At 36.4% G+C, this 19,569-nt stretch overlaps 1 protein-coding gene across 1 annotated transcript in view; it reads left to right on the top strand.

Moving 5' to 3' along the window:
- Nucleotides 1–19,569, top strand: part of LOC124305144 (retinal guanylyl cyclase 2) — a 139,258-nt gene that overhangs the window by 92,720 nt on the left and 26,969 nt on the right. Inside the window, exons 5-7 of the mRNA XM_046764224.1 lie at nt 5,340–5,503; nt 9,801–9,927; nt 16,269–16,421. Of these exons, the coding sequence (XP_046620180.1) occupies nt 5,340–5,503; nt 9,801–9,927; nt 16,269–16,421 (444 nt within the window). The remainder of the gene's footprint in view (nt 1–5,339; nt 5,504–9,800; nt 9,928–16,268; nt 16,422–19,569) is intronic.

Here is a 19,569-nt window from a genome sequence, read left to right as displayed (position 1 = left end):
AAAATCCCGATCAGTTTCGCTTTGATCGTTCCTCAAACTATCTGATAGTTTCGATTTGCGTTGATTAGCTTACGATTAGCTGGTTCCGAACGCAAAATTTACGACGCTGTCGCCAAATCGTCCAATACCTCAAAAAAGGCTTCTTCTCAACTCCACCGGTATCCGCACAATCTCCTGAGACAATAACACGATTCTCAGAGCTGTCACCAATTTCCTGAGATCTGATATGTCGCTAAAATTCACGAACCATCCCGGGAAATAGTTCAACCCTTCAGATCTAACATCCATTTCGGTTGAAGGAAAACTTTTTTTCAACTGCAAAACATTTCTTTGGATCAAGATATGTGAAAACTCAACCTTGAACCTAAATTCCATCGTAATCAAATCGTCGGGATATAGAACGTTCTTAACGTAGTCACTTAATTCTTACGCCGTGAAGTTTTTTCAGAACGTTACAACCTTTTCTGAACTTCAATCAGGCTTCTCTGGATTCTCAATCCCGTCCAAATTGGGTCATCAGGATATTGAACAAACTTCTGGGGCGACACAAGAGTTCTCAACGCTGTCACAACAAATTTTGCGAATATGTCAAGCGTTAAGCTGACATGGGAGAATAATCAAATAATAAGCAATGTTGACACCAAGGTTGACAAATATTGAATTTCCACAAACAATCTCCTCAATACTTTTTCTCGTTCCAGAACCGCACGTAACACTATCGCGTCATGTGGCGATTTGCTTTTAAAACTATTTTCATTAACAGAGAAACCGATAAGAGAAGATACATTCATCAACAAGGTACGCTATATTTCATTGGAATCAGATAAACAGCCCATTCTCCGGATAAAAAGAAGAAAAAAATTGAAACTACGATAATGGTTAAAAAATATCTTCATTCCAAACTAGCGATACGGATTCCAAGCCAAAAATCAAAATCCGCAGAGAACCGTTCGTACGCTGTTACACGGGTACAAAATGCCAGCAGCAGCTATTCTGTTGAGACGGTTTTTGGTCTACGGGCAACACCGAGGGTAATAATTACGTATACAGTTTTGAAACAGGTTTGAAATTGACGAAGGCGTACCGCGTGTCTGCCAAGTGGGTGGCTATAAATTTCAACGTCAATTGAGGCAAGGGGTGAATTAAACTCAACACATCGCTTGGTAGAGTCGTAATTCACGGATTCAATCAACTGAGTTTCAGCTCGTGAACAGTTTATGGAACGTTTCCCAATATCCATGCATACATTTTTTCAATCGCTCTTCGAAACCAGACGATGCTGTTCGATGTGTTGAAATTGGATGGAATTTATTTATTCCGATTTTGGAAAATTCATCGACCTTAACATCAAATCATTGCGTGATCCGTTATACACAAACAACAAAAATTGCTAGGACATTTTGAACAACCAATTTTATAGACAAATGTATCCGGACTTAGAAGCTTTAAAATTGAACATAAGGAAACAGCCTGAAGGAACAGCCACTCGAGAATGTGACAAGTTTTTTTTTTATCATACCCCATTCCGTGAGCACTCAAAACGTTTCCAATTGCAGCCATCGCCCATCCAACACATTCGCAAGACGATCATGGTGAAGTTGTAACCGAAGTATGTACGAGTCTGGAACGAACTGAGTTAACGACTGGCAATGAACACGACATCTGCAGATAATCCCCTCCACCCAGAAGGATTAATTAAAGTCTTTGAGTCCCAAGAGCCGGGTGTGTCGGTACTTTGGATTGTCTCGCTCAACTTTTTGTATGACTAACTTTGGGTTTCGAAAAGCCGGATACCTTGATGGAATTTCCTCTCTTTTATTGCCGATTGGAGCCAGTAAGGGATATCATATTCTGTTAAACCAACGTTGGGTAGGATGTCAAATTTAGAAAGCTTTTAAAATGGAGGAATCATTAATGGTGGAATTGAAGGAGGGCGAAAGTTATCAATGCGGACAATTGATTTCATTCCTGCAGTTTTTAAAATCAACTTTTGGAGAGTCGGAAAATCAACGATGAAAAATTGTCTCCTCATATTTTCATGTACAGAGCGAAAACTGTATGCAGTACAATTGCCAGATCAGGAGACCCAATCAAAATGAAACAAATTCGATGTTTCAAATGTTGCACAAACGGATTTATGGATATATAAATTCATACGATTGACTGTAAGTTTTTGACATGAATAAAACTGAAATTTATAGGCAATTCTATCTTCAAAACAAAACAAAACATGGAATAATTGATAAAAAAAACGGTTCGTTCATGAATAGATAGATGGATAGATACATACTTTGTTTTTTACTATCCATGAGACAAGTTCCCTCGCGTTAGTAGGATAATCATCAGTAGTAGCCGTATAAATACAAACATGAGGAACATAAATGCGATAGCGAATTAGCGAAGATCAGTGTAATATAGAAACATAACAGTAGAATGAAGATTGTGATACAAAACAGTCTTTTAAAATGGAAGTCAGACAGTACTAAACTAGGACCAACAACTATAACTATACAGCGAGAAGTAAGATATACTTGATGATTAGAAGACCGTCAACAATGAGACGACCATCGTAAGACGTAATGTAAACTACGCATCGTCTGATGAAGCCTTTCTACTAAGTATTTGTTGTCGTTTGATAGATGTTGGCAGTTCTTCAAGTCTGATGGTGGATTTATCGATCGGTAATATTCTCACGCGCCATCTGTGGCGAAATACAGAATTGAAATTCCGCATTTGGTCAACTATAAATTCTTCTCCGATCATCGCGGCGTCCAGACGTTCGGGTTCCAGCGCTGAAGCAGGTTCGCTGTCTCGCGCGCATGCGCAACGCGAAAATTGACGAGGGGATTAGCTAACGAGTCTGCGCATTTGAATCGCGTAATCAAGTTGGATCCACGAGAATAACGATAGGCTTACAAACATGCAAGCTATTTGCGGTAAATGAATAAAAACCGAAACATATGATTAAAATGTGATCGGTGCAGTTTTTCTCTGTTTCTCTCCTTAACTTGTATTGAAATAATTTCGGTATTCTTGGTGTTTTGAACTCTAGATTCTAGGTTCAAATCAACTATTGCTTTTTTAAATATTCCAATTTACCGAATCATTGATGCATTTTGAAGTAGATTACACTAATTCTTAGCAATATTTGTACCGTTTACATTCTACGTGTTCCAATTCAAGACAGATTTAAAATGAATATTGGTAAGTTTCTATAATTGAGAACTAAATTTGATTTTGTCCGATTCCTTTTTTCTACTTTTATTATTTGTCCATTTAAATTCTTAGTCCCGGTATTGTATACGGATTTCCATTGCGATCGCATTACTTGAGGTATTCGCGTGTGATAAAGTAACTTTTCGAAACTTCACCATCAAAAAAATTCTCTGCCTCTTATTTTCAATGCTTCGCGTTGGACGACTATGAATATATAAACGCAATACAGCTTATTCTTTAGGTACGCCAATATTGTCTGGGAAGTTTCGATGAACTTTTTTGCCATTCGACTGTCACCTCGATGAAAAAATTAAACCCTTTTTAGGCCGCAAGTTGAAGAAACGGCCAGCGGCGTTACTCACTTTTATTTTAGAGAGTATTCAAACGGTTTTTACCATAAAAAAAAGTTTCAGGTCTTCCTGTACCTCCGCTTTAAAAATGTATTCTTCTTAAAAAATTCCAACGAGAATCGTGGGTTTTTTTCAACGTTTTCGAGGCAGTCAAAAGTCTGATTTTTAGATTGGAGTCGAACGATTTACAATTTGATTTTGAGATAGCGTACAAAAATCAATGAACCTTATAATGTTAAACTTGTAAGGTTGAATAGATCGTTGAATTGCCAAATAGAGAATTCCAAATCCAAGGAACCAATTCGAGTGTTCAAAAAATTTAAAAGTGTTTGCCAATATTTTATATATTCAAGCATTCTGAATATTAAATTATGAGTTTCGAAATTTCGAGTTTATATTCGCAATCAGTGAGTTCCAGAACCTAGGAAACTCCAATTACCACAAACCACGCAGAATTTTCGCACCTTTCGGCTACCATTTTGAATCCATCGTTCCAAGCTCCGTAGTTTCGAGATTAGATTCGTAATCAGCGACCCCAGAAACCCCAAACGCTCGATTTTCATATAAATCACACAATTTGCATTCGGAATTTCTTGGTTCACAAAGTCGAGGTAAAATTGGCAACCCGCGGTGACGCAAAAAATTCGCAACAGCTTTATTCACTCAAAAATTACTTTTCACGCTTCGATATTTCGTCAATGTTAAAATTAATTAAATATATTACGGTAGGAACCCTGGAATTAATTTTTTAATTACGCAGAAAAGAGCGTCGGTAAAGTATCGAGCATTTTATTCACCATGCGTGGCTTTTGTCGGGACGGTCATAATAGTTGTTATTTTAAATCTATATATTTGAACCAAAAAAAAAAAAAAAAAATTGGACAACTACGGGATGATAAATTTATTTCTTGAGCAGTTTTTTTTTTTTACGAGGAATTCGATGGTGATAGAATGAAAATTATAAAAATAAAGTTTGGCCCCTTCCGAATTTTTTTTCTTGACCAAATTGGAGTATCGATAAATTAATCCGTACAAGTTTCATGAACATAATTTTTCTTTTGGTAAAAAATGATCGACTCGGAAAACAAATTTTTACTGTTTTCGAAGCATATTTTCCAAAAAATGAACATCGTTTTCTGCTTAACAAATTACTATTCTTGTGAGCGATTGGTAATAGAATCGTATTTATACTTATCGTGTAAAATATCGGAATGTTTCTGTAAACAGGGTACTTTTCAAGCAAAAGACAATTATCTTTTTTTTTTCAAACGTGCATCAAAAATAGTAAAAATTGATTTTTCGAGTCATCTATTTCTTAACGAATGTAAAATGATGTTTATCAAACTTCTACGGGTGGATTTAACGATTCCCGAATTTGGTGGAGAGAAACAAAAGAAACAAAAAATTTCAAAAAAGTCAAATTTTATTTTTACGTTTTTTTTTTTTCATTATTATCGTATTCCTCGCAAATAACTGCGTGAGAAATAACAATGATCGTTCCTGGAACATTGAGACATCATGTCCCTGAAAATTTGGTTATACTTTTCCCTCAAAGGCTCAAATATCCAAATAAATTTTTCAATTCCAGTGTCATTGTATCGTTGTGAATTTCGGAAATATTTTCTTGACGAATCGAGACGCTGGGGAAATGTAAAAAAATTTTCAACGGAAATTTAATCACGCAAAAGCATCTCTCATTCGGCGTAAATTCTACATCATTTTGCGTCGGTTCGTCTTACGAAACGTTTCCTCTTTTTTGTTCTCGACTCACAGTCACCTGCGAGACTCGCTCCCGAGGGCTTGGTGCACTCGTCAACGCCCTGGGACGCAACACCACCCGGGCTCTGATCGCAACCGTAGAACCAGACACGTGCGAAGTTGCCGCCAGGCTTGCCGACCTCTGGGACAAGCCACTGATTACGTGGACCTGTCCGCTGGTGAGTAAAGTTCCACATTTTCTATTCACCGTACAACGTATTTCACAGCGAAGATGACGCACCCGCGTTCTTGGTTTCGACAATTTTTCAGAATCCAGAAATGAGAATATACAACTTTCTCTATATAAAACTTTTTAATCCACGAACTTTTCGATTGTGTCCGTGTGTATTTTTTATTTTTTTTTTTTTACTTTGCATTTGCTTTTTTATCTTCTTGACAAATACATCAAATGAGATAATTACGTGTCTTGTTACGAAGCGAAGAAGAAAAAACGAAGATTCAAGAATTTTGAATAATTATAAAGTATCAAAAAACATCGGTCCGATGTTTTTGGTAAAAAAAAAAAAAAAAACAAAAAAAGAACGATCTGATCAATTACGTTTGTGGCTTTTATGAAATATTCTGAATTCAAGGATTCGATGGAATTTCGAAATCTTTCTTCTCTATCTTTGGAAAGGAGTGATTGCTACGTAAAAAATTGATTAAACGTTGATGCAGATTGTTTTTAGTCACAATATCAACATGCTTTTATTTTTTTCTTACCGATTTGTATAACGCTTGTGACCCGTGACGAGGAGAAATTGAGTTTGTTAATTGAACGAAGGTGAGTTAATAACCCGGCGTAACTAATCTCCGCATTTCTGATATCCCTTTTTTCCCCCGTGGAAACTTTGGAGAAATATTCAACTCCCGCGTCAGGGTCGACCTAGTTTAATGCCAGCCGACGAGCAAACTTCCTTATTTAACCCGTAAGGGTCGGAGGATGAGTCGCCGTCTCTGATCCCTCTCTCTTTTTTCCCGCTCTTATCTCTCTTGTTTTCTCACCGAGAGACTCGACCGTTCCCGTCTTGCCAGTTTTTCTCTCCTCCGTCCTTCCGCACTTTCGTCCGCTATTTAACACTGCGTGGAAAATATATGTTTAGCCAGAGATCCCCGCGTTACTCATGAATGACTACACTTTAATTAATGAGACACGGATTTACGCCCTGGGTAACTGAGTTCCTGGAATTTAACCGGGGGTGGGTGGAAAACCACCTACTCACGATAATGGCCCCAGTCTAACAGCTCGGCGGTTTGATAATTACCAGCAGTCAGGTTTCAGGGACAAGATCACCTCAAATTACGACGGGTCAAGACGTTGCCGAGGACGTGGAAGGGTTGGACAGCCTTTCGTGAGGCTGGTTGCCCAGAAATCGATGCTTCTTGTCAATTCTACTACGCGATAGACGTACAATTGGGGACAGCGAATCTGAGACGGCTTATTTTTTACACTAGACAGTTATGTTGGCAACGCAGAGAAACCTACAGCGCCACAGTCGGCCGAGCGCGCAACAAACTCAATCTCAATAAACATAACATAACCCATGACCGTCGAATCTAACCTTAAAATACCGCGGCGATGATGACTTGTTGGATTGACACGTATTCTAAGGTTAGATTCGACGGTCGTAGGTTATGTTATGTTTATTGAGATTGAGTTTGTTTCGCGCTCGGCCGGCTATGGCGCTGTAGGTTTCTCTGCGTTGCCAACATAACTGTCTAGTGTAAAAAATAAGCCGTCTCAGATTCATCGTCACCAAGTGTACATCGAGTGTTTGCATCGAACCATTATAATCGCGAACTACGAAAAAATCTGTTAAAATAAGAAAATCGAGCATATTGAAATTACGAAAAAAAGCTACGACATGGATCCCACATTTAGAATCACTTGAACCCGCTTCGAACTACTTAGGAATCATTTTGAACTATTTGAATTTAGTTTTAATCTGCTTGGAATAATTTTCAAACAGCTTTAAACGGTGCGAAATCGTTTGTCACTTGATCTGTGAATAAAAAGCTCCACGCATTTGTTTTTATCTGCCGTTACTCATAATTTGTGGATTTTCAGGTCGAAATTTAGGAATTTAAAATGGTGGATCGAATTTAGCGATGTGAAGTTCGAGAAATTACTTTACTCGGACAAAATTTGGTATCCGAAGGTTTTTTGAGAAATTTCATAATGTCCCCAAAGTAAAAATTCGGTAATTTGGAATGTTTGACTATCTGAATCTGCTATTTCGAATTTTCGGTTTTCAACTTCAAACCCGTAATCATCATTCTCAAAAAATACTGGTTGCAAAGTTTCGTTCAAATCAAATTACTATCTTCATTTGCATCGGACATATTCTATCCACCATTTTGAAATCACAAATTTTGAGTTCAGGTTCGCGATGAGGGACCTCAAGAACTTTCAGTTCCCGAATTCTGGATAAATCGGAGATACGGAAAAAATATTCAACTACAGATCAAGTGAGAATTGATTTCAAACGGTTTTAAGCAGTTACAAACTTATTTTACACTGCCTGAAGGTAATTCCAAGGATTTTATGACAGTTTCTATGTCATTTTCAGACGATTTCAAGAAATTTCAAACTCATTCAAAGATTTTTAAATAAGTTTTCAATTGCTATAAATTATTTGAACTAGTTTGAAAATGAATACAAATCGTTTTAAAGTGGTTTCAAATAGATTTAAACGATTTATAAGTTGCTCAAAGCGATTCTAAGTGATTTCAAATGGCTTCGAGCGATTCGATACGACTTCTAACCGATTCTAAGTAAAAGTGTTTCACGATTCCAACAAGTAAATAGGCTACTTTACAGCCTACGTAGTAGCCAACTTTGTCATATAATAACTTTTACGATATAGGCGATAGAGAAATTTCAGTTTCACTCCATCCACCCTTATTTTTTATGCACAACACCGCTACGGGCTCCTATCCGTGACTTACGTGAGACTCTCATGAATTTGTAAATACGTTAAAGTATCATTGAAGAGCATCAACGAATATGGGCACGGAGTTTATTCTTCCCACGGAAATTGCTCGTATTTTTTATTGAGTGTAAGCTGGCGCCGATACAATGCAAGCCGCTCAAAGCTATACATGGGCTAATCGTTTCCTGTTACATTGTCAAGGGCTGAAGGAATTCCTGCGTGGCGTAGATATAATGTTGGTAAACGGATCCACGGCTCGTTCGCTGACGCTTTCAGAGCCAAGCTTTCATATCTGTTCAAACCCGGTGCCAGTCGATCCATTCATTGTCAGAGCTCTGTGAGAGATCAGCGCTTTGACAAGGTCGAACGTATTGCCTATCCGATGATGGATAACTCCGAACTCGGCACGGAGTTACGAAGCTTTTCAGGCTCGCTCAAGCTTCCGAAGCTTTTTTACATTGCTCACTGCTCTCCAAAAATAGTGACTCGCGATTCGTTCTTCTTTTCAGAAATCTTACGTACGATCCTGAAGTTTCATTGATCAAGCTTGGTCGAAAGCTCAAATTGTCAGAATCACTGAATTAAGATGAAGAAAAAAAATAGAAAAATAACGAATATAAGTCGGATGTAAAATATTTTTCATGCCCATGCTAGCTTATAAAAAAGATTGATCTGCTATTCTGGCGAACTTATTATCAGACTTCACAATGAGTGTAAGCGAAAATTTTTTAGTCTTAGATCAAAATTATCGATACATACGAAATCTTAATGAACAAATGGATTCGGGATCGTCAGGAGTACACAAAACGAAAGTTATAATTCTGTAAATCTGGTTAAACAATTTAAACTCCTCGAAAATCGATCGTTTCAATTTTTTTTTTGTTTTTTTTTCGTCATACCTTATGGCTTACATATTATATAAGGATAAATAGAAGCCACTGATACATAAGATTTTATAATTAATTCTCGGGAAATGATTAGGGAGCTAAATAATTTTAAATATAGGATTCTTGAGAAATTACGAAACTTTTATTAAGTTTGATAAATTTCGAGTTCTCTGGTTAACTTTTACCAAAAGCGGCGAAGTTTTCGGTGTTAAGAACACCAGTTCTCCTGTAATTATACTTTTCTAAACTTCCACTTGAAGCTCGACACTTTCTGCCCACACTTTATCTTTTTCGTTTTTCTCCCTTCAACGTTTGCTCAAGTTAATTTGTAAGAGCTTTAAGATAACCAGGAGCAAAACTTTCACCGAAGTTTTTGATCCTTTGATATTTTCGTCATTGAATTATAGGATTTTTCACGATTTGAAATTATAATAACAACATTCCAAAAGACTGAAAATCAAATTTCATCATTTATTCCGCTAGATGCTTCTGATCTGCTGTAACGCTCCGTTAGAAGCGAATAAATTCTGGACGATTTTATCCGTTCAATAATAAGAACCCGAATGTCCCACCATTTGAATTATTAACGACAAAATTTATCTCTCACGGACTTGAAAGTTTTCTTGAATTCTCGTTAACGTTGTTTCATTTTTCAGAGAACTGTGGAAGAGACAGACGTATCCTCGGTTATCAGACTATCTCCTTCACTTCCGGCGATCGCACAAACTTTGGCTGAAATTCTTGTACATTTTCGTTGGAAGTCTGTCGCCATGGTCAGCACAGGTAAGAATCAGAAACTTTGACCGTCACTGTTCGACCTCGAGACACCAAAGTGTGACAGGAATAATTCATGTTGCTCCAGGATAAAAAAAAAAAGAAAAAAGGAAAGAGAGAAGAATTCAGACATCGAGATAAGAACAGACTGCAAAGATGATTTACTTCAAAAGACTAATACTTGCAATGAATTCTTTCCAAACTTCAAAGATCATTTCGAGTCAACAGATTTTTATTACATAAAGAAATACGAGTACGAAGAAAATCGATTAAGCGGGAAGAACAAATATCCTGTGTTTACAAAAAATAGGTGATTTATCTTCTCGGTTGTTTATCGAGTGAAAAACTTTTTCAATAACGATATCGGTATAAATTGTGAACGACGCGTGCCTGGTGATATTGATATTTGAGCATTGGAGAAGCGAGAAACAGTGTAATTTAAAAACCGGCAACCCTAGCGGACCGAAAGGGCGTAATTGCTTAGTAAACCTTTTTGGCGACCGATTGCCAATCGAGTGGAAAATCTATTTCCCTCGCCGAAATAGATGAAAGTAAACCGGGGTATTCCCAAGCTTTTAACGACGGGACTTTGAAGAGGGTAACCCTTAAAAAAAAAAATGGGGGAAAAACACGGAGGTGAAGCGCAAAGAACTACGTGTACTAAATTCAATTTCAAGTCACACTTCGCATCTATTCGCACCGAAATACCATCTCTTGGATCAATAGCTGTTTTTTCATCCAATTCAGTTTGCAAGATTGTGTTTCTCGATTTTCGGAACGAAATAGGCTGAAATGAGATTAAATGAAAGCTTGAGCTTGATAAATTTTATCTCTTCGACTTTGTATCTTCCGTTAAGATGTTGTACGTGAGCGGTGTTATAACAGCGATAACTTTTTTACTCGAAACTTTCTTCAGCTCGCTCCACAAGAACTTTTTATACGCAATAACGCATTTTTGACGAGGTCCAAACTAAGGTAATAAAGATTTTTCGTTTTATGTAGGTGAAAACAGATGATACTCGAAGTGTCTTGTGTGCGAAATTGATAGTCAAAACGTGCGAATGCGAGAGTAAAATCATGAAAATTTGATTCTGTCCTCACGAAAACCGAAGTATGTGAAGTATTTCGAGATAATTTTGAAAAATTTTCAAAGTGTTTTGTCGGGAATTCAAAATCATGTGTGTTCAATTCAATATGGCTATAATAAAATGAATTTTTTATTTTTCACCCTGTGATTGATATCAAATCCAAAATTGCAAATTTGATGTTGTGAATCCAGTAATGATAAAAAGCAGTTCATTTATTATTGATCAAGATAGGTTAAAGATTTCTTAATGCTCTGTTATTATTTCAGCTTGCTCTTTTCAAAAATAAAGCCGAAATCGTTATATCCAAAAGACTGATATGGATGCGAACGAATTAGAATCATTCCTAAACTAAGTAGGTCATTCAGAATCGGAGTTCATTCTGGTCATAGTTGTCAAATCCTTACATTACATAAAAACAGATTATAAAATGAAAAGTAATAAGTTAGTTTTCAAAATTTTAAAATTCAAATATTGTCGAATGGATTCGAAATTTGAATTCAGCGACAAGGCTAGAAATAAAAATTAAAAAAAAAAAAAATGACTTTCTTAATGAGCCGAATTTTGGTTTTTGTAAAATTCAAGAATCTTGGTAACAAGACATCCCAATAATTCGCGGGATACAATAAAAAAGTGCTGAATACCTTGAAATTGCTCCTGCAAAATCGAAGAAATTGCCGTTATAATTTCATTCTACGCATATTCTGGCTAGAAATTTATCACCGGTGAGACAAATCAATGAAACTTTCGTAATCCAAAGCTCGGATATTCTGGTATAGAGGAGTAGGATTTTCATTAATTTGTTTATCTGAATATTCAATAATTTTATTTATAAGAATATTATTTGTTTTAATATTTTTAGGGGTTAATTTATATAGTTTTATTTTTTATTTAAGAATGATTTTTATAACATTCTTATTTATTTTAATGAGCGCCTCTCAGCTCAACGCGATAGCGTACAGTCTACTTTGGTGTGATCGTCACGCTCCCACTCGCATCTCCTGTCTCGTTAATTATTCATGTACCTACGAGTATAACGGCGTTAGACTTCAGCGTCACGAAGTGGCAGGAACGGAAATAATAATGGAGAATTCACTTGATTATTATATACATACACGTATATAATATCACGCATTTCGAGCATCTCACGCTGAAAGATAATTCTCCAATTTTGGGTTTCATATTATATTCATCTCACCGATACTACGAACATAATTTGTCGAAAAACGGCCCGATGATATTGCATTTTAAAGTGAAATTCGAGATCAAAGCTTCTGTACGTCGAATTCTTGAATAAAAATTATTTTCACTGTTGCAGTGAAAAAAAAATCTATCTTCCTTTTTTATCGAACACAAAATGACGTATATTCGATCCAAAGTTTGAGCAATTCGAGTGAAAAAATATATCGGACATCGATCGAGTTGACGTCACTTGAAATTCAACGCTACCTCAAGTTACGGAGGAAAGTTGTAATTTTAATAAAAAATTAAAATCATAGTAATAATAACAGCAGCAGCACAAAGTATCGTAATAATAATTTAAAAAGTGAGGCGAAGGGTCGGTTCGGGTATTGCGTATGAAAATGGAATTACAAAAGTATAATTTAGCAAGTTTGATACATAAGTATGTAAGGCATGAAACCCATCTGATTTATTCGACTTATCATCTACAAATACTCCATCGATAAGTCGGACAATGTGTACATATAGGAAAGGGACGGGCAAAATGAGCACCCCTGAAAATTTGTTGTAATTCTTTTTTGTACTTCAGCTAAGGATAAAAACGCCTGGCAACTGTAAAGGGACAGCTTTCATGTTAAGATTTTAAGATCTGGTCATTGAAATCAGTAGTTGGAGCTTCGGATCTGTAGGGGGTAATTTTACAATCGGTAATATGAGCTATGGTGAAACTGTTTTCATGCGATATTGCTATCGCTAAACGAGAACCAGAAATTACAATATTTTCGTGAATAAATGATGCTCTCACTATCAACTGAGCGCACTTGGGAATGAACTTGGGCTGAATATGAGTAAGTTGCATGAATTCCGCTACAAAAGAGCGATGCACTGTAGAAATTTAAACCATTTCCGTTCGTTTGTTTATTTAATACTAGCAACCTCCGTCGCGGCTTCGACCCGTTTCGAATTTAATGACCTAACCTACAACCGAATTTAACCTAACCACCGACATGCAACACGCTCGTTTGTTCGAGCGACTCACGCGCCACCTATTGTAAAATGGTTGAACCAATTCAGAAACATTCTCGCGCGTGAGAAACGCATTATACGGGACAAACAATTGAATGCTCATTTTTTACGGGACGAACGAGTAAAAATAAAAAATTCTCATAACGCAGAAAACTTCGCGGCGGTGCGCAAAACAGCTCGCCAAAGTTTCATCGCAATCGGATTAATGGTATAGGAATTCATACGGGATAAATAGACAGATAGACTGACAGACATTCATTTTTATATAATATATTTAGATAGATAGATAGGAAAAAAAACGGTGAGTTTGCTCCGTCGGTAAGGGTAGTAGTACTACATGACCATAATGGAGTAAAACCGGAGAATACAATATACTTTTTGAATACTTCGAGGCCCTTATTTTTTTCACGCGTTTTTCTTGTGCCTGGCCTCTGATGGAAGAAAGTTTTAATTGAGATAACTAACGAAAAAGTTTGAAATTAAAAAGAAACAGGAAACTGCTGTAAAAACGTGTTCATATCGTTGTATAAATCGTTGTTAGATTAATTTTTGCCCCGATTCAATTTACTGTATCAAAAATAGTTTTCAAAAGAATCTACTTCTTTCGAGAAACTGCCAGTAGAATTTTTCACAGTGTCTTAAATTTTCCACGGGGTTCAGGGCATTCTTATGGGGGATGTTTAAAATTTTTTATGAGATTTGAGAATGTTTTACGGGGATTTTCTATAGGGTCTCCAGAGAGTTCCAAAAATTATTATCGTAAGTTTGTGTATGAAATTTCATGGGACTTCTGTAGAAATTTCATAGGGTTCCAGAATGATCCAGATGTAGCTTTTAATATACAACTGGTATAAAACTTTACGTAAAATAAATTGGAATTTTTTACGGGGAATTTCCATGGTGCTTTGAAAATTTCCCACGGAAAGTTCGTATTCAAGTTTTCTGTGATATGAAATTTCAAATTTTGTCACAAAGTTGAAGAATTTCATAGGAGGGGGAGATTTCTATGCGAATTCGATAGGGTTGAAAACTAGCATAGCACTCTGTGCGCATGTTACCCGTATATATTTGAATGTATGTAAGGTATACGTCACTGTCTACAGCAGAAACGTGAATTTTCCCTTAATTACCGCGAAAGGGAAGAAGGGATGGTCGCGTAGGTCGGTTGAGCTCCAGCTTTTATACATAGGTATATTTAAAGCAAGGAAACGTCAGAGAGAGTCCAACAATTCTACCTCGGAGGGAAACCCTTGCCTCTGTCAACGTCTCTGTCCCCTCGCTCAAACCGGTTAATGATCATGGTGGAAGCCACGAGATGCAGCGCTGTTCGTTCGGGGATCGCTCACTCCTTTCGGTCACTTATATGTACGATATATAATATATATATATATTTAACGTGGGGCATGACGGATCCCCTGAAAAATTTTGACAAAAAAAAATACATTTTTTTGAAGCATTGAGATATTAGAGGCTTGTAATTTGTTTGGTCTCACATATATTGATAGATAGATAATCAAATGATTCATTGTATACAGGTAGAATCGAAGGATGGAGAGTTATTGGAAAAAATACACTAGAACATTTTTGTATCATTTTTTGGAGGTTGTCCGTCGTGACTCGGAATTTTTTTTTTGTTGATATTATGGCAATATAATTATGAATTTGACGAGATAGATGAAAACAACTTGTGCCTGGTGCTCAAGAGCCACCAACAATAATTAATTAGCGGCTAAGGGGGTTCGTCCTGCCCCACGTTCCCTTATAAAGCTTACGAATTTGCAAAAAATTAGTGCATAAACTAAATTTCTTTGTATGGCTGCTTTGGTTCAATTATTCATGCATTTACTTCCTGTCACCCTTCAGATGATTATATCTTATTTGGGATTCTTAATTAAACGGAAAAAAAATCAATCTGTCAACTTTGACTAAATACTACACGGCTTATATTATTTTACCCGACTCTGTTATAAAAAAAATTTATTTATCACGTCTGTAAACAAAAGTAGTGGTTCTTGAAAAGGTAAAAGAAAACAATAGGAAACAGTGCAAAGTGATGAGAATATTTGAATAATAGCTAATGAAGCTATTTTTTAAGTGTACCTAAACTCTGTTTGAATAAAGAAGAACATACTTTAAATGTCTCGTCAAGTTACCGTCTTTGCAGAATAGTGAAAAAACAAACTGACAGCACAGATTGATTTTAAAAGTTCACCGACAAAGTAGAAAATGGCAGCAAATAGTAATTGGGAATTACCTCAAACATCTCATAGGAAACCTACGTACAGATTATAAAACATTCGATTCGTGCAATGAAGTCTTTTAAAAATTATAGCTGGAAGATTCGTGAGAAACAAAAAACTTTAATCGGATAAAAAAGTTGAGAATTACACAAAATAGTATAAAGTAGCAATAAACTGTATAAGATATAGAAATGTTCTGACAATTTGTTCGATGAAAAAAAATTTTCGTGAAAAAGAGAAAATTTTTGTTGGTCAGAAAAATATGATGGAAATTGGATGAAAGAGGTCCGATGTGTACAAAAGAGGTAAACAATTTCCAGCGAGTGCTAAAAAGTAAATAAAACCTTTCCTTGAGGAAATTACACACCTTTACTGTAGAAAAAAACAACCCGTTGTTTGGTTTCGATAAGTCCAAATTGTTGTTCACCTTTTATGAACTTCAGGGTACTTGTTGCAAGTAAAGCCAATCCAAAAGTCATTGTGCTTGAATCGGAAAAGTTCCTCACCCATAAAAAACGTATCACGAAACTTTCGTACCTTTAATCCAAGTTTTTCAAATGTTTGCAGTGACATTACGATACTTGCTGTGATTTCTTTTGGAATTTTATCACTATTTTGGAAACTTTATTCCATTTTTTCTGCTCGCTGATTAGTCGAAACGATTTTCTTAACTAAATAATATCGATTCCATGGTTAAACACATTTTCTGTCGAACTTGGATTAAATTTTTTGATGGAACCGAATGAATTATGGGAACAAAATACGCGTTTGAAGAGCGATAGACTTTCGTAACCTTTAGCTTTTCTTCTGATTCCAGATCACGGCATCTGGCCAAGCCTGGATCATGCTATGGTTGGTTCATTGCGGAGTATAGACGCGGTTCCGAGGCACCATGTGGTCTTGTCGTCCCATGCAATGGCGAGACAAATCCATGGTGCCCTCAGGCCGCTCCACAACGTCCCTTGCAGAGGTAAGACAAGCACATAAATATCACTGATTTTTCCGTCACATTTTTTTCTCAAGCTTTATACAATAAATTCTCCGTAACTTCTCTGTATTCAGGATGGGTAGGGTGAAAAGTAACGTCAAAATGTTGTCAAGACTAAATGACAGAAATCCAAATCAAAACACATTTTAGTTTTCTATACTTTGACGTTTCTACGTTTTGACTTTTCTGTATCAATACTTTCTACATTATACACTGACAGAAATTTTTATCCGGTTACCGCTGAGTCCTTAACTATTTTCAATTTTTACCACGAACGAAAAATATAGTCCTAGGTACAAAATGAAAATTAGTATTGTAGCTGTTTTATTCTTTCTCGTTACGATCACTGTTGCTATATTTTCTTGTAACTGTTGCGAAAATGCAATGTTTGTGCAACGATAAATAGACGTTAAAGCCTCATTTAACCAAAAAAGTATAGTAAACCGAACAAACTAATTTTGCATTGCAATTAGCAAAAAAAGATCAATAATAGCGCAAAATGGTTACGTGTTCCTCGTTTTTCGTAATCCCAACAATATTCAAACAGTTTTTTTAACGATACCTGTTCTAATGAATTTTTCCAGTTACTGTAACAAATGAAAAATTTTTCTCAGTGTAACATCCTGTAAGATGGAATTTCAAGCTTTGAAAATTGAATGTTTTGAGCCTTCTATTTTCTAATCCTTCTATATATTTGACGCCCACCCATTCACGGAAAATCAATCGTAGGTGAAGAAGATATCATGAAAATAAGAGAAAAAAATGTATATTCCGGATGTTACGAATTCACGCAACGAGGTAGATATTATTGCGCGGCAAAAAATCGCGAGTCTTGTAGCTCCACCTTTAACGGTATCCGCGAAGGAAATTACGCATCAACTTTACGAGGGAGATATATATCGTGTGTACTTCTCCCTTGAATGCTTTGGGTTTTTTTTTTTTTTGTGGCAGGCTTTATTTCCTCAACTAGTTCAATTTTTTCGTTTGCTACAATATCGTACAAATATATTTTCGTGCGATCATTTCTAATCGATAATAGTCTGAACAAATATCGCGATAATTTGACGAACTTTATTCGCATAAGCAGTTGCTTAGAAGATTCACAAAGTTAGAAAAAATATATTGCTTTCTACGAACTCCTTGTGATTACCTGTATACCTGCAAGTTTTTCAAACTGTTGTTTTTTTTTTTTTTTTTTTTTTTTTTTTTTTTTTTTTTTTTTTTTTTGTATATATATATACAACGTCGAGTGGAGGTAACTGCGAATACAGTCGACTGAACTTTGCCACTTTTGTCGATATTATCACGGTTAGAACGGGTACTCATCAAACTTTGCCATTGACGCTGATAAAAATTTTAACCTCTTGGGATCCGCAGCCACATAAAACTTTACGAATCGGCATTAGGTTTCATGGATTTTCCAATGAGGTTCTGTTTAATTACACAAATAATAGATACCTATGCCTCCTAACGCGATCTCCGTGAAATTCGATCTGAAATTAGAACTGGTCTCATTAAATTGTACGCAGTGTCATCGAACCGACCAAACTTGAATAAAACTTTTCTATAATATATTGAATATTCCGTAAGATTCTTGGGATTTAGATAAAATGTAGCAAAAAAAATTGCGTTAAATCTATCGATATAATCTCTTTGGCAGTTGTTAAATCGAGTTTTTGAGATACGGTGAAATCGTAAAACAATTCTGTTGAATTTGCATCAAGCTCTTGGGTATTAATTATATCCTCGAGCTATTTCAGAGCCTGAATAATGAACTTGATACTCTACAGGCTTTCTCAGCAGGAGCATAGTGAGACTAAGTTTTTTTAGTGCGATGCTAGTATTTTACAAAATATCGGATAACCTAATCTAGACCGAACTGAATCGAATTGAAACTTTTTATGGCGAGTTCTTTGAAGCCGAATTTAAATCTCAAACACCGTATACAAAATTCCAAGTATATATTGACTTTGAAGTGGACTGGATCTGAACGCCGAAGCCCCGAAACGGGCAAATATTTTTTACGCGTCGCAGTGCGGAAAAGCCGAATTTACATCCTTCTATCTTGAGAGTTACGCGGATTCCCAGAGGCCTTCGCGCCTCGTCTATCTGGGTATATTTATGTCGATTCTTGTTTGGGTCAGCTCGCATCCAGCAGCGGTACTGACCCTCCGATAAGAATCGTGAGGTCGCTTTGTCCTCATCCTTTCTCCTCTTCCTCATTCAGCCTTTCTTGTTTCGGCAGCGAACCTCATTTTCCTCGTTTGGATACCTTTTTGTTGGTGGAGAAAAAAAAGCCGACGGTAATCAGGGAAACGACGTCCATTGAAAAGAGCCACCTATCCAATAAGCTTCGATGTAGTATCATAAAAATAAAGAACGTGACCCTCAATTCGGGATATAAACCTGATTTGACTTGATCGTAAATATCGAAATTGTCCAATTTCGGTCGACTTTGGGTCGATTCGAGATAAAATTCATAAGAAAATGAAAATTAAGTGTGATTATGATAGAGGTAATTTTCTTTTACAAAACGAAGCTTGATTTTCCAGGCTTAGAATTCTTCATCCACTTTCCATGATCATTAAAACTTGTAGAAACAATTCTGGAAACAATTCTACATCGTGATAAAACCTAACGCCAACTGACGGTGGCGTCCAGAAGCTGATAGTTCCGAGTTTCGCCGGTAGACGTACTATCTCAACATTACTCAAAGCCATAAAACTCGCGGATTTTTTTTCTTCTTCCGAAAGTTTGTCTCAGGTTTCGGTAAACAGGCGGCAGTGTGTTGGAGTGAAAACGCTATTTCAACACCCTATAAAAATATACGGGTGATTCCATTCCGCCCTCCGCCTGGAGGATATTACAAGGTACCGAGCAAGGAGATAAACGGGCTACGGTATAGAATTTAGTACTAAAACGTGAAGGCAAACGGAGCTAATATATGCCATAATGTATACCTAGACTAGGGTTGAATCGAACATGGGGTAATAAATTTAGGGAAAGAAACTAGCATTTATACGTCGCTTCAGCGTGAACTTGTTAAATTTTCTATAATCTCAGGGAAAAATTTTCTCACGTGTACATAATATGTATGTATCTGTGTATGAAAACTCAATTTCCTACTCGA

The sequence above is a fragment of the Neodiprion virginianus genome, chromosome 5 (genome assembly GCF_021901495.1).
Source record: "Neodiprion virginianus isolate iyNeoVirg1 chromosome 5, iyNeoVirg1.1, whole genome shotgun sequence".
Lineage (NCBI taxonomy): Eukaryota > Metazoa > Arthropoda > Insecta > Hymenoptera > Diprionidae > Neodiprion > Neodiprion virginianus.
This window is presented reverse-complemented; position numbering and strand designations above follow the sequence as displayed.